At 41.4% G+C, this 26,156-nt stretch overlaps 1 protein-coding gene across 3 annotated transcripts in view; it reads left to right on the top strand.

Moving 5' to 3' along the window:
- The window catches only part of PDE10A (phosphodiesterase 10A), a 352,930-nt gene that overhangs the window by 150,533 nt on the left and 176,241 nt on the right, over positions 1-26,156 (top strand). The window contains exon 1 of one of the 3 annotated variants that reach the window (XM_033055155.1): positions 24,544-24,610. The exons of the other annotated variants lie outside the window; for them this stretch is intronic. Coding sequence (XP_032911046.1) covers positions 24,559-24,610 — 52 coding nt within the window. The 5' untranslated portion in view covers positions 24,544-24,558. Of the gene's footprint in view, positions 1-24,543; positions 24,611-26,156 lie in introns of those variants that run through there. 3 annotated transcript variants of the gene reach the window in all.

Here is a 26,156-nt window from a genome sequence, read left to right as displayed (position 1 = left end):
AGGCCCCTGGCATCATATTTCTCTGTACTTTCTTATGAAAAAGCAGTTCCTGCACAATTTGCAACTGGCCTTTTTAATTGTAAACTTCTGTTTACTGTTGCCGTGGGTGTTTTTCCTATTTGAACCACAGCTTAATGGCTCAGGAATCCCTCGCGCACAGGTTAAAATCTGCTTTCTTTCTATTGAATTAAAGAGACTAAAGTCCATCTGTTTCCCTTTGGTATGACACTACTGCAGCCTCTGTGAGTGAGCTCTGCTCACTCATGTGATGGTCTGGTGATCCCAGGGCTGATTTGTATTTTGCTACATCAGTGGGAAAAAGTAATTGTACATTTAACTGTCCTCATAAATAACAGGTTATTTTCTCACAGAATTCTTTTATTTGTAAGTTTATTTGTCTGAATTTTAAATAATATCAGGGAAGTAACTCAATGTGCAGACAGACTAATATTTTGTGAGCAAGCCTTGTCATTGGTTTTGTTCTGAACAATTTTACTGGGAAATTATTCCAGTTTATGAGGGTATGAAACCAATTAGCATGCTACCCCTGTGGTAGCCTAATTTATCTGCAGAATTATTACATAGAACTCACCAGTAGTTCTCATAGTGGGCAGTAAATAAGTATGAAGTAGACTTAAGTATGGTAATGGGCAAGCACTACAGAAAATTCTGTTTCATGCCACTCTTCTAATTTCTTAAATGACATGGCTCCTTGGTACCTGAGTTTTGTGTCCTGTTTTAAAGAAATTATCTTTCCTTCCTGAACTGTGGAACTCGATTTTTGGAGCAGAAGCAGTGAAAAGCCTTCTGTAAGACTAAAAGAAAAATAGCAAGTGAGGTTAGCATGAACTTCACTGAACTGAGAGAGAGAGAGGTTCACCCTCCTTCATGTGGCCCTGTTCCAATAGTGATTACACAGCAGCAGCCAATAGTATATTTAACCAATCCAATTCTGGGTAGGTGTTAGACATGATTTCTAGTTCTGGGGTGCTTTACTGAAGGACCAGTGCCTATTGATATATAGGGATGTGTATAGGAAGCCAAGCTTCCACCCAGACATCAGGAGCAGCACAAACTTCTTGTTTATATACCAAAGTCACAAGTAATGCACATTGTAATTTAGAGTCAGCTGGGTATCCTCAAGGTGGAAAGCAGTAAATAGGGAAGATACATAAAAATTTATACAGGGGTTTGGTTTCTTCCCTCTCTTCAGATGAGGACAGTGGTTCATTCCCCACCTTCTAGGATATTGTACTGGTTTTACCTGGGATAATTTTGTTCATAGGTCATGAGTATCTGTACTTTGGATTCTGCAGCAGTAATAACACTGTGTTTCTCCATGCTGGCTAGAACTCCCAGTGGCAAATACTGTGCAGTGCTTTTTCCCCAGGTGGGCTGTGCAGCACTGTACCAGCTGAGCAGCCTCCCAACAACCAGTGCCAGGTGGCAGCAGTGCTCGGATGGCTGGCCCTGAGCAGGCTGTGTCTGCAGAGGTTGCTATCACGTGTATGGGCTGTAGCATGGAGAGCCTCTCCTATTCTCAAAGATACCCTGTCTGTAGGTAGGGGCTCCAGAAACTTGAACTTCTTCAGATTCGTGTAGTAACATGTCAGAGGTTGTAAAAAAATAAATGGAGAAAATAAACTCCTTCTTATTTTTTTTTTTTTTAATGCCTCTGTCATCTGATTCATATAGTTTGCAAACCTTGATTTAATGAAACTTTGGAAAAATTCCCCCACCCCAAAGGCTTTTGTATTCTTTTTCCTTGGAGCTACATGTAAAAAACCAAAAACGCTCAACCATACTGAAGCCCCTTAAGGGAGCAGATAAGTCTCACTTATGTTTCAAATAAAGGAGGGAGAAGGAAATCTCTCCATTGACAAGACTTGTTTCTATCATTCCTCTTTATAGTTACAATTTTGCTTTTATTGGAAAGTTCTTTGTTTAGAAAGCCTTCATCTTGAGCTGCCCCGATAGTGAGTGCACGGGCGGGGAAACTTGCCTCTGAATGTCAGGTGTTGGGTAGTGAGGGCCACCAAAAACTGCTTTCTGTCTTGTTGGCTGTCTTTGGAGTTTTTGTTTGGAGCTTTTCTTAGCTGGAGAAAAGGACTGTTTAATGCTCCAGCCATTCCAAATCCTCAACAAAAGATCTGAACATGCTTTAAAATCTTTCTGCACATTCAGTCACACGAGTAAAAGAAATGTATCGAACCAGACACTATTTAACTTTCTTCTTTAACTGGAAGTCTAGGACTAAAAATTCTCAAGGCTCAACATTGTCACTTTCTTCTCTGTAGAGTAATTCTATGAGGTGGTGAGTCACTATATTTTAATATCTCACTTTTATTTAACTGTTTGGAAAACGTGGCAGTGTGTTAACCTAAATAGTTACTCATTTCAAGAAACAAAACAAGTGTCCCCAAACTAGCTGTTCCTCTGAGCCAGACACTAAGCCAAAGCAGAGTTGCCCATGAAAGGAGGCTCATTGGGTGTAAAAGCTAGCTGTGATGAAAAGAGCAAGCACTGGCTCCTTGCAAGATGCTGGTATCTCGGGGAGGGAGCAGGAGGGGCTGGCACTGCAGGGACCTGGCAGATGGCATTGTGCCGGCTGCATCTGGTGTGCCAGGAAGCAGGGAAGTGATGAGCACTGGGGTTTGCAGCCCTGTTAGCCCACTGCCCTCACCATCCTCTCAAAACAGGAGATGTGGTGTCATTATTTGTCTGGTTTAGAGGGATACGCTGCTGGGACTGTGATCCAAGTATTGCCAGCCAAAGGGAAATAACATTAAAGGTTAAGAGCGCAGAAACTAGTCAGGTCACTTGCAATTTAATTCAGTTTGGAAAGGGAGAACAAAGTCCAGAAGTTTCCAGACTGGAGGGGGGGTGTAGTAGGGTGGGATGTTTACCATCTTTATGGGCAAGCTCAGATTTCTGAGGGTTTCTTTTTCACTTCTTGTTGCAGTATTTGCTGCTGGTGTTTAATGATTATACTTTTATAACTACTAAACTTCATGGAACATGTTTAGACTCTGTATACTGAAATTATGGGAAACCAGAATCAATCACTTAACATTCAGAACAGATGCAAAGGGATAATGTGATTTTTTTGCTTTTTATTAATATCATACCTGTAAAGAGATAAGTGCATGTTCTGTAATGCCCACTGTCACTCATTATGGAAGATGTTAAAGCTCCCCATCAATGCCAAATCTGAGTATCTCTAGCACTAAAGGCTTAGTTCTGACATTGTTCTCACAAGACTGAGAAGTACATTAGCTGGGTTGTAACGGGTGTCAGTAGAGGGTTTAAATCATGCTGAAAGCCTCTTGCAGAGCCATTAACTGAATTCAGTTTGAGGCCTGAGGTATCAAACCTGTCTTCTCAGTGCTCTACCTTTGAAGTCACTTTCCCCTGAATTGCTCATGAAAAAGTTACCTGCCTGCCACTCTTAACAACATGATCTCTTTAGCTGATGAAGCTGATGATGGTGTAGGGGAAATGGAAATACTAGCCAAATAAATACATACTGGAATAAAACTGGAAAGCTTCCTCCTCCAAGCTTAGAGCTGGCAGTCAGAAGCAGGTCAAGTGTGTGCTGCTCCTGAATTCACCAGATCTAGCTGCACAGCTCCTACAAAGAGTAAGTCTGCAGTGTAAGGTGGTATAGCAGTATCCTTATTATTGTCCATGCCTGTATTGCTGGCATTGGCTCACTGTTGAGTTTCTATGTCCTGATGGAGACAAGATAACCCCTTGTGACTTTGCAAATTCAGAATACATTGCCTTTGCCTAAGCTACTACCTGCTGTTTCGCCTGTTAGTGTGTGTGCGTGTTTGGTCAACCAGTGAATAGTATAATTCCCCACCACTCTTAACAGGATGGTGTGGATGAACCCTAAGAAGAGTTTGGGGAATGTAAGGCATTTTTTTACATATTTCACTGGGAATACTATCTTTGAATGGGCTTGTGCACTACAGGCTGAACTACAATGTACATCCTTTAGTTCTTTTCACTGCAAAAAAAAATATTCAGAGGAACTGAAAATATAGAACACAGTCTCCCCACAAGTCTTCATTAAACACAGGGTTTCTCAAGTGATTTGTTTCCATTTGTTTAATAGTTTTGAGATAATTCTGATACCTCCTACTGATTGCACACAGAAATACCTTGGGGATTCTTTGCAGAAGTTGCTTTGGAATGGTGTTCCTTCAGCGAATGTGTGGAGTCTACCTTCTAATTTGAGACTATTGCTTATAATTTTCTCATTCTTTTGAGAGAAGTGATTGCAAATACTTAAGGTGACAGTAACAACTTACTTGGGGCCTAGTATTTACTTGTTGAGTTTAATGTATAACCTTGGATTGCAAAACTAGTCTGAAGCAGACTATTTTCAAGTCTTGATTTTCACGGGGAAGGGCTTGAAAGTAGGTTAAAAAACTTTAAAATGTTTCCTTTAACCTCGCAAAGCCAAACACAGGAGCCCTATGGCATTGCTTTGTGGCCAGAAAGTAAAATAGTCATCAACAGAAAATCAAGTTGTCTAGAGCATCCTCGGACGAATGATCACAGAAACTCTGCCCCATGAAATAACCCAGTGACTAGGGCTGGGCTGGATGATAGAACTACACAAAAGTTGCTAAATCCTCAGGAATGGTATTTTGCCTTTTTGCTTCCAGCAAATGCCTTCTTGGTGTACACTATATTGACCTCCAGGTTTTGTATAAATACTTGCTGCTAGAGACAGCTTTAATTATTCACAGTTTAGTGTAAAATAACAGTATTTTCTTGGATTTGGATGGTTTTTGATTTTGGTAGACTTACATTCAGTTTATATACCAATATTCCTGCCATGAGCTTTGAATCATGAAGTTTAACATGATTTTAAAACTTGAGTGATTAATTTTTAGAATGCATCTCAAGCACTATTACCATGGCTTTCGAGCAACAAAATAATTTTTCTGTGTTTTTGGACAAAAGAAAAAAAGAGAAGTAAATAACCCACCATCTGCTCCATTAGATGAAGAAACTGAAAAGCTATGATTTTGAGAGCAGTTACTTCATTCTGAGTTTCTGTACTTGGTACAAAAGGTTCAAATGGACACATATGAAAAGCTGAAATAATTCTTGCTTTGATCAGGTGTTTAATATCCCACCATTTTTGATGCCAGACAACCACAGCACACTGTGATTAGATTCTACTTCCACATTACTCTTACAATTGCTTGAGTTTATAAAGCCCGGTATGCTTGTTATGATCAAGTAGCTGCTAGCCTTCTTTAAAGCTGGTCTGCTCTGAGCAGAGAATGGGAGAGAGAACCTGCCAAAATCAGCAGGTCAGGGATAGACTGGTAGAGGGGGGGTGAAAAGATCGATGGGCACAGGGAATATGGGCACAGAGTATTTCTGATGATAAGAGCATGACCACATGGATGTTTTTTTTTCACAATGAAAGGCACTAGAAAGAGAGGAGGGATTTGAGGAAAAAATCCTGCCACTACAGAGTAGGAATAATACTAGCAACAGAACTCAGCATGACCTTGATAGAAGCAAGCACATCTTTGAAATCCACTGATAGTTTATTCTCATCATTCCCACTGGGAAAACCATGACTGCTTCTTCGGCACAAACCCAGACTCGTGCTGTGTGACTTGAGAAAAATGGCCAAGCCTTTCCCAGCTCTGGTTGTCTGTGTGTAACAGCTGCCTTTGGAAAGTGCCAGGGGAGCCTTGCCTGGAAAGTACAGTGTCAGGGATGGTAAAGTTCTAGTATTTGATGTAAATCATCAATGAATGGTGAGGACAGAGCCCTGCTGGTGGTCTGCTCCTCATCAGCTCCAGGGCAGGGTATAAACCCTCCAGATGTAGGTATCTGCCTCTATGCTCCCATTTTTTTAATATAAAAAGCTTTCCCAGTGGTGATAACTGATGGGCTTTTTAACATGCTAGCTACAGAATCAGGCTCATTTCTTAAAAATACTGTCCATTAATGAAGTGAATTGTTTAGCAATCCAGTCCACATGGAACCTGATTAAAAAGTAAATATCCTTGAAGGTCTGTTAGGTTGGATCTGTTGGTACCTCACCTGAATCAAGACCAACAGCTACTGCATAAAAATGAACTTGACCTGATTTATGCTTCATAATTCTGTAGTGACTCACTAATTAAATTTCACAATTCCAAGTGCACCCCCTGGCTACTCATAAATATCTCAGAGGGTTTCAAAAAAATGTAGGTGTTAGTCTTTTAGAAAGATAATGTCAGCCTATCTTTTTGAATCTTTATTTGCTAAATGCTGGAAATATGGTTTCTGATTCCAAATACTTGGAAAATACTTCCACAAATGATGAATGAGTCATGTTTTTCATCTTTTATCTCTAGGTAACTCATGCTGACATAGTGCTTGATCTCCCTCTGTCCCCAAAATATGCATGCTTACCCCTCATTCATGACTTATTTTTCTGCTCTTTGCACTGGTTAGTTCACCTGAAAATGTTGTCTCATTGTTAATATTTATTTCCTCACACACAGAATAAAGTTGCTCAATCTTCCGCTTTCAAATTAATACTTGCTTTGTTATTTCTCAATGACCCTTGTTTGTTCTCTCATTTTTCAGGTTTCTATTACATTTATTTCTCATGCTATCATCTCAGTGGGCTTAGTCTACCTTCTTTTAACTTCTTTAACAGAAATTCCTTCTGCTGCTGCTTTTCAGAGGGCAAGCAAGGTTAGAATAAGAGATTGGGAGTTTATAATATGATTTTACCTCTGAGTGTGATCTTCAAAAATGCCTACCCTGTAAGTTTCCCATACAGTGTAATAGAGGCAGAAAGTGGCAGGTTTATTTGCAGTTAAGACAGTACCATATTTTTGTATTTCATCTGTCCATCCTGTTGTTTTCCCCCATTTCCTTTCTGGAAGACATCCTGATGTTGAAATAAAGTCTCATGCTCTAGGGCTTCATCTGGCTGCCCACAGGGGTTAGGAATGATATTTATGAATAATGGGAGTGGTTTTCACCTTTTTTTCACTCCTCAAGGACAGGAAAAAGTTGCAGATGAGAGATGTGATAGGGTAGATAGTAGAGGGAGTTCTCATTTTAAGATAGCTGTGTAATATCTCATAGTCTTATATCCCATGTGAAACTGCTGATCACATTTGGATCTGCCAGTGGAAAAAATTATTCTCCTGGTCACTTGGCTGAGACCCGGAAATCAACTTGATTTTCTCTTAGGATAGGTATGTGGATCACCTACAAGGAATGTGTGCTTGTACCACACCTGTGGTTGCAAAGATTTGAGTTCTGTCTTCCTTCCTGCTCGTAGTCTTGGAGCATGCAGACAGCTTGGTTGACTGAAGAATCAATTGCTTTATTATAATGAAAGTTGTTATTCTCAGTAGAAAGGGCAGTAGTGAAATTTAACTGCAGGAAGCCACAGTAGACCAACTTGTGGTCTCTTCTAGCTTTAAACACTAGGAAATCTCCCTCCAAAACTGATGCCATTGTTACTCCTTAGGTTTGCTGGCAAGGAGAGAATTTCAAGGCAAGCATCCAGCACCCACCCACAGATTGTGTTGGCTTTGAGCCTGGCAGCTTGAGTCCCTTCCAAAATGCATCCAGGATCTTCTTGTTAGGAATGCAGCATATTGCTGGTTGTGACACAGATACAGCTGAGTTTACTCCATGTCTTATCTGTAACCTTTTAAGATTTTCACATGGCTCACTCATTTGCAGAAGCTTTTGTAAACCTGAAAACAGAAAACAGCATGGGTTTTATGTAGCTACTGCTGTTTTCCCTGATTTAAGATGTTCCCAGTCTTGCCTCTGGGTATCCTTCTTGTTATTTTCAAACCTCCAAGGGTCTTGCTGTTGTTGCTTTCTGGCCCGCACCCTTTATTTTTTCTGGGCAAACCTCCCTCTAGCCTGTTGATGTCGTTCTTAATTGCCCAAAGGAATCATTGCTGAGCAATGTGAGGCATTTCCTTCCCTCTTATTAAAAAAGCACCAAAATAAAACTTAGTCTTTCACAGCAGTGGCTAAATCAACCACATCTTTACATTGTGTTATGGCTGCAACATTTTGGACTGTTATTGTAAAGTAGCAAGGTGTTTTAGATCAGGTTTTCATTAATCACTCCTGTTCCCTGACATCAGTACACACTGCATGTACGTGCATGGAGTCTCAGTGAGCAGTCTAGTATTCCCTTGACAAAAATATTGCTTGTGCCAAGGCCCTGTCACTATGGCACTGTAAACACTGGGAGGAGACCACTGAGCTACTGTTTACATAGGGCAGAAGTTGCTCCTAAACTCCACTGAAGAAAAGTCAATTGAAAATGTTTTTTCAAGGTACTTAATTTCTGTCCCCTGTACTGACTACCTGCTATATTTTTTTACAGAGTTACCTTGGACTAACCCAAAACAGAGATCTGTTGTGCTAGTTTGTCATAGTGCTTGAATGTAGAACAGTAGATTGTCTCTCCTTCAAAGCACTGGCAAGTAAACTGGTAAATACATAGTTAAAAAAAAAACCAAAATAAATAAAGCTAGGTTCAGGCAACTGCTACTTCATAGTGATACAACTCAATGCTCTTCTTAATGGAAGAGAGTAAAAAATTTAGTGGAATTCTGGTGATTTTTAGGAAATGCATAGTGGTTGCTGAATTCAGTGTGCTCTCATCACTCTCTCAGACTCCAGGACTGTCCCTGGGGTTCTACTGGTTTAGCAGAGATAACAACTCAGGGAAGAATTTGTTGATGAAATAGATTTGGTAGTACTATTAGAAAGCTGTTTGAGGCTTTACAAGTTCTTAAAAATTATCTTTCATGGGTGTTAGCACTTTCTTGCAGTCAGATGCTTTGATTAATTACACCCTCTCTTAAAACTTCTCTGTGAAAAAAAATCCCATTCTTGACAATCAGTTAGTAACTGAAGGTCAACAAACTGGAAGGAGGAATCTTGAGATTCCTCTCACAGTTATGGCTAGTGATAATCAATTAAAAGTTAAATTTGTTTTCAGATGGAAGATTGTGGTTGGTCTTTATGATAGAAATTCTGGACCATGAAAATGCCAGTAAGATTACGGAATCATTTCGATTGGAAAAGATCTCTGAGATCATCAAGTCCAACCTTTAACAGATCACCATCTTGTGAACTAGACCATGGCACTAAGTGCCACATTCATTTATTTCTTGAACACCTCCAGGGATGGGGATTCCATGACCTTGCTGGGCAGCCCATTTAAATATTTAATAACCACTTCCATGAAGAAATTCCTCCTGACATACAACCTGAACCTCCCCTGGCACAGCCTGAGACCGGTGTACTCTTATCCTGTCACTAGTTGCCTGAGACCTGCCTTTCCCACCTCTGTGGTGGCTAGACCTGATCCCTTATTTGTCCTGTAGATGCCATGTGAACGCATTGAAGATGATCTATTCCATAGGTTTGGCAGGCACTGGGGTCAGGCTGAGAGGCCCGTGGTTCCCTGGATCCTCCTTACAGCCCTGCCTGTGGATGGGCATCACATTGGCCAACTCCAGTTGTCTGAGACCTCCCTGGTTAGCCAGGGACTGGTGATAAATGGTGGACAGCAACTTAGCATCTTAGCAACTCCCATCAGCTTCCTTGGCTGAATACCGCCTGGTCTTAGACTTGTGAGTGTCTAAATAGCTCAGCCAGTCACTAGTTACTTACTCCTGGACTACAGGGGTTCTATTCTGGTATGCTGAAGTCACCCCTTTTGTGGAAACTCCATCTGTATCTCACCAATAGCTTGGAGAGTGGCGGGCCTGGTCTGAGAGATTTAGGCTCAGAAGCAGTGTCATGTTTTCTTCTACTCTAGCTGGAAGGACTCTTCCAAATGAAAACAGAGAGTTAAATCTGCAAGCAATTTAGCCTAGTGTTTCTCCCACTGAAACTACCAAGAAGGCTTGTTAATGAGTTTTCATCTCAAAGATGTATTTTCAGTGTGGTTGCCCCTCCTTTAATAGAAATTATTTGCAACCATTAATGCCCTGCAGGCAACCAGAAAGCTATCAGAGCACAGAGAAAGGTTTGAGCTGTGCTGGACAGAAACATCTCCTTGCACATGAAATTTTTCTTAAGGGATGAGGAGTGCTCTATTGAGTCTTAAGACTTTAGTAACTCAATTGTTAGTCTGGTCAGTCTGAAGGTGAAATGCTCTTGTTATTAGCAGCCTCATGAGATATCCGTTCCACTCTAGTTTTGTACCATTGCACTGATTTTGATGCTCTACCCTGCAAAGGAAGTTGCTTTGATATCTTTTTGCTCTTCCTTTATTGTTACTGAAAGTGCTAATTCAGTATTGCACTGTCAGCCTGCAAGCACATGCTGCTTTTTGTGTTTGATGCTAGGCTACTATGTTGATGTGGTTATGCATTAATTGTATGGTTTCAATTTGCCATTGTGGACTGCTGAAGAAATAGGCAGGGGAGTTAGTTGTGCCTCTCTCCCAAGACTTTTGGTTCCTTCCCCATTCACAGCTGGTCAGGAGCTGTCCCTTCCTCTCATTCTTGTCCCTGGCCTCTGTGTCTTCCCTCTCTGCTTGCTCAAAGTTCCTGGTGGATTCTGCTGCCTTTAGCTGGGAGAGCAAAACAGCAGTTTTAAATAATTTGTTAACTCACCCTTTCTGGCTGGTGTTTACTAACACATCTTAGCTGTAGGATTTTCAGAAGTGTCTGAAGTTAGCAGGATGTTTTGGTTCCATTCATCTCAATCCTCCCTTTTATCAACATGCACAGCACTTTCTGATGGAGATAAAGATGCCCTGAAAAGCTTCCAGCCCAAGTTAAAAGGAGAACAAACAAGTGAGGAGGGCAGCATGGAGGAGGGTGAGAGGGAAGAGGGGAGAAATGAATGGAGGCGAGACTGGCATGTTTATTGGAAAAATTTACTCAGATGACTGATACTAGTGAGTTTTCCAGGTTAACATGAGTAAGTTTTAAGGCATTTTTTTCTGAATGTGGCAGAGACCACTGTTTAAGTTTCATTGAAATTAATTTTATGAAGGGGAGTAAGGTGGGAGGAAGAAAGAGTGAATGCATGCCAGATGGGGTTTAAGAAGAGAAATCCAGGCATAGACAGCATGAAAAGATCTTGCAAGCAGGCATGTGAGGGGAACACAAAGGGGATGGAGGGAGGGAGTGAATGGAGATGGGGGAGGGCCAGGCTGAGCAGATGGAGATAGCAAGAGGAGGAGGATGGGCTAGCAGGAAGGGGATATGCTTGTAAAGAGACACTGGAAAGTAAAAGTAAGGAGTTTGGCATTGGCTGAAAGTGGGGGAATGGAGAACACATGGAACTCCCTTGGGGACTGAATGCAGGTGAAAGTGCAGAGTTTGCCACCCTGGTCAAGTTTGGGTGGGTCTGGAGGGGACTGAATCTTCTTCCTGAGGCCACTGCCCACCTCAAACCCTGGAGACCAAGGCCTTGCTCCAGTTAGCACAGTGAGAAAGGATGATGTTTTCTAAAGATACAGGAACAAGATTCATGTAAGACCCTTCTGGAGAGTCCTTCATAGTACTCAGCATTGCAGCCATGATTCACGCACAGCCAAAAAGATGCTAAAATTAAACAAGGTATCAGTTCCTAGTAACTCAAACATGCAAAATCTGTCAAGGGGACAGCTCAGAAAGACAAGAAGGAAAAGCTCCATGTACAAAGACTTGAAAGATATGGAGATAAAAATTATTTCAGTAACACTCACACCATGCAGAAATGGAGGGCAGACATACCTAAAAGATTTCCAACATTAAAAAAAAATGGTGTAAGAACTTCCACCACTTGTTGCTGAGAAAGAACTCCTGTTTTCTGGTAGTGGCAATGCCTGTCTGCCTGCATGAAGAATCAGGAGCATGGAGCACAAATTTGGGTTGTCAGTTTTGCCTCATCATTGCAGGCCTTTATTAAGGGAGAGGGAAAAGCAACTGCTAGCAGTTGGGATAAGTAGCTAAAACATTAAGGTCCTCCTGTTAGCAGAGAGCAGGGTGAGAGAGCAGAGTACCAGCAGGATATGCTATCTGAGAGATTGAGTGAGGAGGATGGGCAGGAGAGAGGAATTTCTCACCTGCAGGATGGAAGATGGGACACCAAATTTTGGAGCAGAGTGCTATCCCCAACCCAGGACTACTCTCTCTGCCCTCTGAGTATGCTTTCTTAGTCCATCCACCCCGAGAGAGGCTGTCCTACTGGGAGAGAAAGTAATTTTTCTTCTTTAATTCTCATTTTAAACCTGATTCAATTTGTGGAACAGATCAGAAGAAGATGCTATCTATGTTTAGTTGTATCAAGCTGTCCCAAAAATATCTCCCAGTGTGAATATGAAGTGCATATTGAACATGGAGATAGGGTTAAGAAAATCTAATATTTCAAGAGATTTTGGGGATCTTTGTATGTCCATATGCATAAGTCACCTTTGGTTTCATGTTTACACTTTTTTTTATTCCAGACAGCTTTAAAATAATTTTGTTTGGTTTTGTCTCTTTTTTTTTTTTTGTTTCTTGTTCATTTGTTTTTGCAAACACATTCATTTAGGAAGAAAAAAAATCAAGGGGTGAAATAACTAAACTTTTTAAAAGGTGGAATACTTTTCTCAGCTGAGCTCAGCTGGCCTTGGTGACCAAAACTGTGTGGTGGTAACACGCAGCTCCTTGTCACCACATCAAGCAAATTGTTGCTTGGGGAATTACCTTTTCGATGAGTGTTGGGGTGATTCAGAGTGCGTTCAGTTTTGTGATTCACAGAGCTGCAAAGGAAAACTGATGACTGGGGGAAGGAGCACGACAGTAAGGCAGAAAAGCAGTGTCCAGGAGGTATTTGCAATAGCCATGTTTCAGAGTTTCTAATGATATTGGACAGAGACATTTGGCAACCACTAGATTTATGCTGCATACTTTAATCTTTACTTTCTGACAGTGTTTTAATGTTTTACTAAAACACTATTGCTAACATATGAAAATCGGTATTTTTAGATTGCTTCCTACTCTTAGGTACTGTTTTATCACACAGAACAAGTTAAAGCAACTGTTTCAGCCAGTTACCACTTTGGGAAGGCACTCTTCATTGGGCTTTGCTCTGAAACTATTATTTCTTTTCTGTTTTGCAAAATTCTTCTTCATGTGAAAAGCTCTGGTTAAAACATGTCCCTTTCTGGTTAAACTATCCTGCTTTCCCTCAACAATTTTTTCAAAGTTAGAGTTGTTAGGAACATAAAAGAGGCCATTGCAGATAAGCCTGTCTGGTGGTCTTGCTCTGCTTTTCAGAGAGTCCACTCTTAGAAAGTTTGGAAGAATCTGCAAGAAATATCAGTGAAGTCAACTGCTCATGGGAGAGGATTTTTCCTAGTCTCATTCATTGAATTACCAGTCTAAATTGTGAAACTTAGATGAACTTCTAATTTCAAGCTTAACCTTGTTAATCTGATTTTTAAAATAGCACAGCTATTCACACAGCTTGGCTACACATTGCATACTCTAAGTATTTTTAATCAGTTATACAGTTTTAGCATTTCTGGAGAAGAAGAAAACTTTTTTAGTTATTAACTACACTACACTACCCTGGGTCCTCAAGTTTCTGAAAATAACCAGGCACCATCAAGATAGACAAGTGCTTAGGTATACCTCAGCAATCAGCATTAATTATTTAGTTAGTGTGTGTAGTAGTCATTTGTGCAAACACAGTGTTCACACAGTCCTTAAACACACAAGAACAAAATGTTCCAAGGATTAAACATGGGCTAAAGTGACCTGTCAGCTGAGGATGCTCTGTCAATGCCTGTGCCTGGAATATGCAAATCCCTGAAAAAACCATGATCAGTAATATGATCAGTAATGGAATCAAAAAGACAATTTCATTAGGCTTTTATGGGAAAAAGAATGCAAATAATTATGACAAAAGTAAAGAAATTTAGAAAAACTCTTTTTCAAGTAAACACAGCATTCCCAAACAGCGAGACATAATGGTTTTGAAGTTATCTGCAAAGTCAGAATTATTCCCACAGTAACTTTTGGTGAGTAGCCTAATCAGACAGTGGCACCAAGGAAGAATGAACTTTAAACAATTTCTCTGGTGTGTTAAGTACAAGATGCTTTCATATAGCATCTGTTCCTTTTGTCCCACATGGTTTTCTTTTAAAACTATACTTATTATAAAGAACTGTAAAGAAATGCCTTTCATTATGCAGTTAATGCAGGGCTTGAAAAATGTACCTTTTATCTAAATAGCCAGTGGAGACTGTGTCTACATATGTGGGCAGTTTGGTTTGGTCTCATGCATGAAAAGCCCAATGGTAATTCTCCTTTCTCTGGCTTTCTGAGGATTTATTTTTTCATTTTGTTTTGTTTTCAAACATGCTTGGAAGGCACATGCTGACGAATCAGCAAAATATGACAGTCTTGTTAGCTTTTTAAGTGATTTTCCATCTGGTAGATTCATCTAATTGGAGTGGTGGGCTTGAAGTTATTTGCTGCTGCTCATTTTGTGCAATTCAAATACCTGCATGGGGGGATTCCTAGACTGTCCTGTGCCCATAGAGAAATGGATCTACTCTGTCCAATGTAACTACAGCAAGTACTCACCTGCAGCATAAGGCTTAGATAACTTCTTGCATTTTTTGTCCTTGGAAGGAAGAAAACCTCATCTCAGCCAGATCCCTGTAAGCTGCGACTGAGGAGGCTTTGAAATGGGAAAAATAGAATAATTATGAAGAGTGAATAAGGCAGTCAAACCAGGGAGGGCTGGAAGAAAAGGCCAAAAACATGTGGTGTGGCTCCTCTCTTTGATTGCTGTAGAAATAACCCAATCCATTGAAGTCCATGGCTTTATGCTGGCACAAAGCAGAAAAAAACAGGTGCAAGGTTTCAGGCAAAGCAAGGACACAATCTTTAACGAACATAAATGAGTGAATTATTGTTTGGACTTCTCACCCAGAAAACTGTTTTGTGGTTTGGGAAGCAAGAACTTGAAGGGTCCATTTGATAAACATATTTCTTATTGCCTGAAACTGCTGCAGGGTGTGGTAAGATTTAAAATAACTACTAGCTAAATGGCAAAAACCTCCCCCAGAGCTCCAAGATGACTCCATATACTTTTCCATTACCTTTCTCCACATTTCCGTTCCTTCTGAATTTTAACATGCCATCTGATTAACATAGCTGTTTTTCCTTTTTCTTTTGTACTTTCTTATATGAGATTTCTAGATATTTTTCATGCCTTCCTACATTTATGTTTGCATTTCCTGAAAATGCTGTAGAGGGTTGGGAACGTAGTTTACACTGATATCTCTTTTCTAATGGAGAAGAACCTTTGTGAAACAGCTATGCTGATTTTCATGGAAAAGTAGTAGTATGAATTAACTTTTTGTTGTTGTTATTCAAAACGAGATCGGTTTCAAAAAGTCTTTTGAAAAACTGAATCTGATACAAGTGTACACAGAAGTAGAAGCTGTAATAAATCCTGTTGGGGTCAGGCCATTCGTGTCCCGAAAAGGAGCACAGGCCAGTGAGACTGCAGCAGCTGCTGCTGTGTCAGTTACTCTTGTATTGCTGCCTGAAACCCAACTATTGGAAAAAGCTAAGAAAAACCTCAGAAGCACCTCAAACTGTATGTCAGGCTTCAGCACAGTTCATGTGGATCAAATATTTTCACTTGGCAGTGTAATGCAGTGATCTCATGAAAGCTGTTAATATTAACAATGCACTGAACTCTAGGTGGGAATCTTCCTTCTACACCCAGGCCAGGCCAGATATCTGATTACAAAGAACAAGTTACCAATGACAAGAAGGTAGGTTTAACTGGGGAGGTGGGGGTTTTCCTACATCTCACCATGGGCAAAAGTGAACCGAGATTGGTGGGGATTGGGTGGGCTTTTGTTTTGCTTTGGGTTTTTTTAATCAAATAGCAGGTCAGTTGTTGTTGTTTGAAGTTTCTAAAGGTTCTGTCAGACTAAATTAAGTCATTTATGTACATTGTAACTTAATGCTTGGTAGAGTGGCCTTGCATAGAAGACTGGCAGTTCACAGACGAGGAGGGATAGTTTGATCTCAGCCATGAGTGTGGTTTTGAAAAATTACACTTCTGTTGAATCCAAGGGTTTGTTTTAAAAACCACTTAGTGTCACATATAGCAAAGAAAAATGGCCATGGGAAGAGGGAAAACAAAGGAGAGCAGAAGTTAGTTTTCCTTAAAAAAACAGGACAGCAAGCACTAAGGACAAGCCATGCATTGTGATCATGCTCTCGGTGGCTGAGACAGCAGGAGGCTTTTTAGGCAGGGCTGGAGTTGTGCTCTTTGGGTGGCTACTCTGCTGGAAGAGCTCGTCTGCTTGCCTTCCTGGACAGGCAGAGCAGGCAGCCAGGTGCCCTCCGGCAGTCTGCGGCTTTCAGGATCTGCTTACTTTGCCTCTGTCTGAAGCCAGCCCCAGCCTGGACTCTGTCCTCCCACGTGCGATGGAGGAGAAAACAGACAGTGATGCTGCAGGCAGAGGAACAGAGGGGGGACCAGAATACATCTGTGTCATTTTTCAATGGTCTTTTACAACACTTTTTAAAAACTTCCTGCATAACTTCAGGGGGAAAAAAAGAATAAGCGTTTGTGTTTCTTCCTCTGTAAGGCAGCATTAGTGAAGAATGCTTCCCTGTTTTGCAGAGCTGTCAGGCAGTATCTTGAGTATTTGTGAAGTCTGCAGAAATACTGAGTGCTGTAGACCACCTGTGAACGAAGTGTTCATAGCTAAAGGGAAGACAAATGCTCTGTTGGCATAACGAAAGTCACAAATTGAATTTAGCAAGAATTTATTTGGGGACTGAATTGGTTTTGTATTTTCTTTCCTACATGCAAGTAAGGCTGTGTTAGCAGAGTTTATAGATTATAAAATTTGAGAGTCCATTTTCTGCACAGAGGGGAACTGCAGAAGGTACAGACTTTAGTATGATTCAGAGAGCTCTGAAGTCTGTATGACTGGAAGCAGAATGAAACATAGCAATTCAAAGTGCAATATCATTCACCTAGGGGCGAATATGAATGGTGTCTTTGAGCTCATCAGCTGGAAACAACCAAGAGCAAAGAAAGTCCTCGTGGCTATGTTCATCACAAAATGACTTGGGCAACAGTGACTCCTCCCACCCACCCAGTACTATGGTCATGATGTATCAGGCAAAATGTCTCCAAAAGAACTGGCAAATGTTTAAACTGTCTGTAAAATATTAGCAAGAGCTGTCTGCAGTTGTAGTCACCTGCACTGAGGAAAAGTGAATTCCAACTGGAAAAGGCATAGAGAAGGGCTTGTAAGACACCAAGAAAGAGAATAAAACTTACATGAAAGAGCTAAAAGATTGTGCCTTCATTAGTCAAGAAAAATGGTCTGAGAAAGATTAGACTACTCTCTTTAAATATCAAATGTCAAAAAAAGTGGAAGATATATTTTAAAAATTGTCCCTGTCTCATTTTTTTTCCTACTCCATTTAGAGATTCCTGTGGCTTCCTTTCCCCTTCATTAAAAGCCCTCCACTGTAGATCATTTACAGCTGCATTAATTTTATCTTGTTGTTTTAGAGCTCCATGGGGCTGAAATAGTCATAATATTAACTCCCATACTTTTCTAGGTGAGAAAAATGGTATTCAGTTTTGAGTTTGTATTGTGATAAGCCATGTACAGAGCATGTGCTGGTAAGCAGGAAAAGCCATTGGTGGGAAAAAGTTTTGCTTTACCAATAAAACTAATCAGATTTTATTTAATGAAGCTCCATTCAGTCAAACCACAACTTAGGTTATAGAAACCACAGGTGAAAACCTCACATAAAGCTTGGGATAAATGAGAAGTTTGCAGTCTCACAAAGGAATCCTTCCTCCAGAAATAAACCGAGTTGCTCCTGCATCAATGTCTTGTTTTGTCTGGATGTCAATCTGTACTGAAGGAAAAAAAAAAAAAGGTAATGATAGATAATTATATCTGAGTGTGCATGAGCCATATCAGATGTAGAGATGGTCTGTTTGACTTGAGTGTGAGGACTGGTGTGTGATTTACTTTTTCTGCTCTGGGAAAATGGGGGCTTGCCAGAAGCTTCCTCAGTGTATGCATTCTGAGTTATGGCATTTGTGGGAACCACATTGTTGCTTTGCTCTGAAAATAGTCAGGTTCAGATTTACATGTCTGCAGACTGTATCCAGCAAGAGAGAGCCTAACTAAGTTTGCTGTAGGGATTGCTTCAAGTGGGTTACACTGTGCTTTCCCTCCTGATTTTGTCCTAAAGGTGCAGGACAGTAACAGAAAAAAAGGAAAAAAAGAAAAAGCTATGTTCAAATACACATTTTTATTTCCAAAATTTTGTAGATAACTCAGGTCTGTTCTTTCCAAATATGACAGCAGTGAACAGTTCCATATTTATTTTCTAAATAATAAAGCAATTAATATATTTTGAAATCCGTGCCCTGTTTTGGTTAGCAAGAATGCAAAGATTCCTAGTCTGAATAAGACTCCTGTCAGTTATATTTATGGAATCTTATTTTACTTTCTTTCTGAGAAGAACACATAAAGAAATTATTTGTGTCTATTTAATTTTTGGACTGCTGGACTTGTGTTATCATAGGAGTGGGATGTGTCCTATTTGTTCTGCTTGAACTCTGTGGTCTGTACTCAAGTCTCCCAGTCATTCATTCAGAGGACCCATATCAAGCAGAGAGATGAAAAACTCCCTGTCTCTGTGGCCAAGCTGATAAGATAATGCTGCTTTGTTTCTACCATCCTAAAGCCTCCTCCATAGGCAGCCCCAACCTTCTGGTAGAGAACAAGCAGTATCTGTCCTTTCCCTTCTACTTCAACAGATAACATTTATTTAGACCCAAGGCTTGGGAAGAACCTCCCTCCTCTTTTGAGGACCAGAGTTTTTTGTGAGACCTGCACAGAAGAAGGGAAGGAAGATGTACTTCTGTTGGAGAAAGACTTTGGAGTAGTAAAGGGAAAGCAGGTGAAGAGCTTGTTGCAGCTGAGAGAACAGAGATGCTGCCAGCTTGAAGTATGTTTACTGAGATGTAGCAGATGTGGCAGCATGGGGAGAAACAGTAAACTGGAGAGAAGAATGGATTGTGCATGGGGGACAGAAAGCTGTGGGAATAACAGGAGCTGCTGGATGATTGAAAAGGAGATAATGGGGAATAAGTAAACGAAGCAATAAGATCCAGTGAATAAAAGTATATGACAATTCTCTTATTTCTAGAGAAGAATTGTACTGAATCAAATAAGCTGGTCTGCAATGGTCTAGGGTTGTGTATGTGAAATTTGTATAGGGTTGTGTATTTGTTCTGGGATTATGGCAGTAATACCCCAGCCTTCTATGTGGTGGGTTTCACATGCTGATGTTAAAATATTGCATAAAGAAAATCTATATTGTTACATTGATTCTGGAGCTAGAGAAATATTGTCTATGTGGAAGAGACAAAGAGAGGGAGAAAGAAAAAGAGGAAAAAATAGGAGGAGAATAGGGGGAGAAGTGGGAAGAGCAGGCAAGAAAAAGATAGTGTGTCCTACAGTGGAATGTATGTCCTATGGTGGAATATAGAGAGCAGCTGCATGTTCATAGTGTGTACATGTATGTTGCTGTAGAGAAATAAGTTGGTTTGAATTTCTTGGTCCCTAAGGTTCAGATGGGATGGAGAAAAGTTGCTTAGATAATAAACATTTCTCAATTTTATTAGCTCAGTTGTGAGGTTGAATGAATGCATATTACAGCAGTCTGAGACCCCACGTGGGACAGCTATGTTTGTACAAAAAACTTGAAGAGTTCAAGCTTTCATTTTCAAAGTCGAGCTTTTTAGTTTTTGGGACTGCAAAGATATGTTTCTGTATAAAAACAGGTCATGATTTTGAAAACAAGCTTTCTAAAAATGCTTTAAATAATCTGTGGTTACTAGAGATATGCATTTCTTCTCACTTTTTGTCTTTTCAAGGTGTTAACTCTGAAAGCTAATAACTGCATTTCAACAGCCACAGTTTCAGGTCTGATTTTTTTAACAGAAGGGCAGGAGTAAAAGTCCTGTTCCTCACAGGCAGTAGCTTGGTAGTCAGTGCAACTGAAGGAAGGAGGAATTTAAGTAAAAAGGGTGAAGCATTTCCCTTGAGCAATGATGAGATATCATACCAGGGGCTTGCATTCAACATGAAGTTGCTTTGTTTGTAGGTAATTCTAAAGGTTGGATTCAGTCTCTTTATTTTATTTTATTTTATTTTTGTACCTGCTGCTAATATTGAAGAGGAACCAGTTGTAGGTTTAGGCTAGAAAAAAGTTTTACACTTAAACTTAGGGATGAGATTGATAATTGCATCAAAGAATTTACCAGTAGGACTTTTCAGGAACTGTTTAAATCATGTTGGGGAAAAGTCTGCTTCTTTTTATTGGTCCTAAAATTTGGGAAAATGAAGAAAGGAGTTGCAAGAGAGTTATAGGAGAAAGCTGGCATCCCTGTTGTGACAATAGCAGTGTATACTCTGTGGTATGTGCTATCAAGATGCACAAACAACTCACAGTGAATGAGTACAATATAAGGCAGTATTAACCTTTCCTTTTGGATTTTTTGTTAAATCTGTTTTTTAGTTCATGTAAAGAATAGAATTTTTATGCTCCAGTTGAGTACAGAATAAACTTATCTGTAACATATAGCAAGTTATAACAAATTTCTATCATAAATGAATTCTAGATTTCACTATGAAAACAGAAAGGTAGAACTATAAAAATTCTGATAACACTGTTTATTTTTCTTGCAATAAAAATGGTTCTTCCAACAGTACTAGGTAACAACAATGCTATTGCCTACCATGCCAACCATTACATCCTTTGCTGTCTGTGTTTCATTACTGCTTCAGAGGCCCTGGTCCCAGGCCATGATCTTGTTCTGCTGGACAGGATTTAAAAGATGGCTTTTGTATCAAAAAGCTTGCAGTGTTTATGCTGCTTTGGGTTTATAACAAAGCATCTCTCAGTAAAGAGAGCTGCTACTGGAGTTTTAACTTCTTGAAAGGACAGTTTTTTCTGGAGGAGTGTCCCCTACTTTTATGACAGTAACTTAGACCCAAGCAGTCATTTCACTCTCTGAAAACCCTCTAAATAAAACCAGTGAATATCTGTTCCTTGTCCTGCATAGGAAAGCACAAAATGCTAGATGGCTTCATAAGGTTTTGTTTGGCTTCTTTCATAGTCTTTTATAGGAAACAAATCTGAGGTACAGTTATTGTAAATGTTTCCCTCTGTATATTGACATTAGCTTTTTCTTTTTAAATTTTAAATTTATTTTTTTCAATGTAATATTTAGTAATATATCTACCTGAAAATTTTGTGATTTAAAAAAATCACACGAAGTATCTTCTATCCATAAAGAATTGCAGTTTTTCCCTGGAAAGTAATGCTGAAAACTTCTCATAGTTTTGTGTGTTTCTAAAAGGAAGTAGAAAAAAAATGGCAGGAAAAGACATGGTCTTCACAGCTTTATTAATGTACCCACTATCGTACATCACACAGCGTAACACTTCTAGAAAAGCTTTTATCTTATATAGTTCCAGCCACAGAACCTTTCAGCTGTGTTGAAAGCTGAGCAGAAAGTGAAATGACATAGCAGAGCTGAATGAAATACTGAAAGTAAACAAGATATTTATCTACTTTTTTATTATTACTATTTTTCTGGATGTCGGTTCTCTCTGAACAGACCTGGATTTCTTAAATTTTTTTTTTTAATTTTTTGAAAGAATTACCATTCATTTCCTATCTCACAGTATTTCTTCTCTACCTGGACTAGGTAATTCCCCAAAATATTTTCAAGATGGCTGCTAGCACGTTTGCCTGTTCCCAACACTTGCAGTTAATATTCACATGGAAAAGAGGTGACTTGGATGAGTGTTTGTGGGAATCAAAGAAAACAGCTAATACATACCCTTTAAATAAACTTACTCCTTGCATGAGTATGGTGTTTAAGAATTATCCTTTGTAAGAACAAACTCCTATGAAGTAAGAGATTCTCTAAATTATTTTAAAGGTTTATAGAAAAACACTTTAGAGAACAATGTCTATCCTGGAGGTTTCAAATTTGTGATAGCAATTCAGTATCTGGCAATAGAGTAAAATCATTTAGCAGAAAATCCCTGGGAAAAAAACCAAAACAATTATTTTTATCAATTTTCTCAGGACTTTTCCATAAACTTTTAAACTTGTATTTACTCAGCCTCAGAGCTTGGGTTTTAGCTGCATTTACCCTTTGGTTGCCCCTGCCCCACTTTTCCAGCAGGTTGGCTTCTCTTTATTTCATTGTGACTGCTTATGTCTCATCCACATTCAGGTGTTTGGTTCTGTCAGCTCCTCTACTGCTGTCATCCTACATTTTTATAAATTCCCTTTCCCCACAGTCTGTCCTATTTCTTCTTTTTTTCCAATGAATTGGTCATATATTGTGGAATGGACTCAGGATATAAAGATGAGATAAGAGGATTTACCAAGCAAAAGAGTGGGACCAGATAAAAGATGAGTCAGTCATTCTTAAAATGGAGCCAACAGAATTGGGAAAGAACAGGTGTTTGGTTTTAATATCAAATAAATACAAAAAAACCCTTCGTTATAACTTGATTTTACTTTTCCCCCCACAATGTTTTTCTTCAAGTATTTTGACTAATATTGCCAAATTATTGCCAAACAGTCTTATTTGCTGCGTTCAAACCAGGCCTATGCTTGTAAGTACAATGCATCTGATGGCTTCAGTGACTTCATGATGGCTTCAGTGTGCTGTGACTTCTGAATTCCTGTGAAATCACCTTTATACGTGTAAATACAACTAAAATCCTTTGCTCATGGTTGCACTGACACAGGGCATTTGTACCAGAGCCCTTGCACCTGGGAATGGTGCAAGGGAATGCCCCAGAGTATTTTAACTTGCATTTTGTTGTTTCTGCATTTTTAAAATCCCTTTTTCTTCAGGGGGAGGGGATATGTGGGGGCATGATGTAGCAAATCTCATGCTTCATGCCAGAGTGGGTGAGACTTCTCTGGTAAATGACGTGAGTATATGGTTAGTACCACAGAGGGATCAGTGACATCACTGCTCTGTGGCAATGGAAATTTTGATGTTGACTGAGCAATGAAGACCCAGATTGACATCGATGAGCAAATGTGATTCACCACTAATTTACCCCCAGGTATTGAGATGGTCATGAAGCATATTTAACTTGTCTGCAAGTCTGTATAATTTGCAAATATAAACGTAGAGAGATTGAAAATTAATTTTCACTGTCATCTAACTTTTCTTTGTGATTGCTTTTGCTTGCCCAGCCAAGAAGCAGGTGACCAACCAGGTATGAATTGCCAATGGCTAATGAACAGTAATCAGATGAATAGTTTGTAAATAACCCTTAACCTGAAAGCTGCTTTTCTAGAATATCTGATAATTTCTTACAAATCAAAATGTATTTTCCTGTTTGATGAACATACAGATACATATTTATACATGCACAATTGACATGCCTTGTATAAAACCCAGTCTGAGGCAGTGCTTTTGAACAACTGCAGTTTGGATAAACAACAATTGAGTTATTTAGCATAGTTAAACAAGATTTCGGCATTTATAAATTGACGATGTAAAGTTTCAATAATTTACTCTTGATATTGACAGAACAATTTGGGACTAATCTATCTAAACACCTTCTTTAATTTTTTCGGGTGACTGGCTCTTGCTTTTTGTCAGTAATTTCAATCTAATTAGCTCTTTCACTTTAAACATTTTAGAATAAGAGTTTTTCTAATAAGAAATTGTTAATTGCTAAACAAACACGCTGCAATAACAAAACACAATGCACTGAAATTTTGTTTCCATTAACAAAACTTTCTCTCGAGGAATTTAGATATTCACTGAATCTCTGTTCCTTGTGCAGCAGTTTTCAGGGAAAAGCTCTCTATGTAATGGTTTGACTTAAGGAAATAAAAGCATCTCACACAAATAGGCATGTAAAATAGTTATTAAACTGTTTTGGTAAACGCAAATGTACTAAGAGAAAGTGGATCACAAAAGTAGATTCGGTTTTCTGCATTTTAGTTCGAGATTTTTAGGCAACAGGTTTTAAGAACCATGCAGATGTAAACAGTTTAGCAAAACCTGAGTCTTCTTGTTTTGTTTCGTAGATTTTTTGTTTGTTTAATCAGAGTCTCTAATCTGTTTTTTGCATTCTAAACCCTTTTCAAACTCTCTGGATTGTTTCTCACTGCTACTGAACATTCAGCTGGCTGGAAATGCACTTTAATTTGAGAGCGTTGCTATTTTCAGAAGAATATCTTTTTCAGCGTCACAGATTGATACTCAAGCTTTAAGAGGAGTTGGTGTGTTTTCCAGCATTAAAAGAAGTCCTGAAATGATAAATATAAAACACTTGAACGATTTAAAATAAAACCTAAAAGCGTAGGTTTACACTGTTTTCAAAGCAGGAGTCGAAATTCGAAACAGCGAGCCTAATTTTGAACAGAAATAGGAAGACTGCGGTAGTTGGATGAGGATTCCCGCCGGCACCTGGACGCGGTAATGCAGCACCTGGAGTGGCGGCGGACGGCGCGGAGGTCAGATCTGCGGGAAGGTAGAGGAGCAAAACAGAATCTCCCGCATTTCGGGTGCCCTGCTGGCAGCGGCAACACCAACATCTTTTCCGCCAAAATCCGCAACGGTTGCGGCGGTGCCCGCTCCGTCCCCGCCGCGGGGCAGCGCCCGCCCCGGCTGCGCGGGGACCCCGCCGCGCCTCAACAAAATCTGCTGCCGGCGGTACGGCGGCGGTCCCGCCTGGGTGGGCACCAGCGCGGCGGCCGCTTCTCTGCCCGCTGGCGGGGGGCAGCGCCGAGGGGATGCGTGGTGCGCCTGGGGAGAGCGGTTCCCTCCGCCCTGTGCCGGTAGCTGCGGGGCAGGAGCCCCGGGCGCGCTGTCGTGCCGCGGCGGTGGCACCGCGCCGCGCACCGGTCCCTCGCAGCGGGGCCCCAGAGCTGCCCCCGCTGGCGGTCGGCGCCGGGGGTGCCCCGAGGGAGCTCCTGCCTGGCGGCCGGGCAGCCCGCGCTGAGCCCCCGCGCCCCCCCCGAGGACGGGGGACGCCCCGCTGCCCGACAGCTGCGGCGGGGCGAGGGGAGGCGACGGTCGGGCATCGCAACCCCCGCCCAGAGAGCGCCACCGCTTCGGGGTGAGGGCAGGGGCGCCGAGGGTTGCCCTGGCTGCTCGGGTGATGAACGATGGTGACCGGTTCCGGCGCTGACAGCGCTGGGGCGCGGCTGTCCCGGGAGGGGAGCTCGGCGGCGGGCTGCCCGCAGCCCTGGGGCTCCGGTCGTGCCCACGGGCGGAGCGGAGCATCCGCTTTACGACCGCCGCAGTCCCGCTCGGTTCGGCCCGACGGGAGCGCCCGGGCGGGCTGAGGGGGGCCCCATAACCAATTAGTGATGCTGGCCACCCTTTCCTGCTGCTGGAGATGAACCCCGGTGGGCTCGGACCTCTCCTCCCGCCTCTCGGCAGCTAATGACCAGGGTAGAGAGAATTTAGGACGAAAACGAAATACGAGCGGCGGGGGCTTTAAGCCCGGTCATCGGCCCCGGTCCAATCCAGCCGGGCTTTGGGCTTCCCTTGGCCGGGCGATCTGCCGGTGGCTGCCCCGCCGAGGGCCGCGGTAGGGCGTACCGCCGAGGCGCCCGGACGGGCGGGCTGCGGCCGGGGTGAGGCACCGGGGAGGGACCCCGAATGTCAGGGGAGCCCAGCGCGGGGGCGAGGTGGCGGCTGGCCAGGCGACAGGCTCCACTGGCGAGCGGCGGTGCCTGTGCTGGCAGAGCAAGGCCGGTGGCAGCCCCGGGGCCACAGTGCACCTGAAGAGCAGGGTCTGAGGCAGCCTCCGGGGAGCCGAAGGGCTGGGGGTGAGCGGTGGGTGGCTGTCAGTGTGCCAAGTGGTGGGAAAGGCAGGGGGGAGCCAGAGCAAACACGTGTGATGCTGAGCGTCGGGGAGCATCTTCGCGAAGAAATGGTGTTGGATACCCCACAGAAACGGCGGGGCAGCTCTCTGGCTTCTCCAGCCCAGGCACAGCAGGGCGCCTTTTGATCTCGGCAGCTGGAAATATATGTTTAAAACAATGACACCGCATAGGGAGGATCTTTTC

Source organism: Catharus ustulatus, chromosome 3 (genome assembly GCF_009819885.2).
Source record: "Catharus ustulatus isolate bCatUst1 chromosome 3, bCatUst1.pri.v2, whole genome shotgun sequence".
Taxonomy (NCBI): domain Eukaryota; kingdom Metazoa; phylum Chordata; class Aves; order Passeriformes; family Turdidae; genus Catharus; species Catharus ustulatus.
This window is presented reverse-complemented; position numbering and strand designations above follow the sequence as displayed.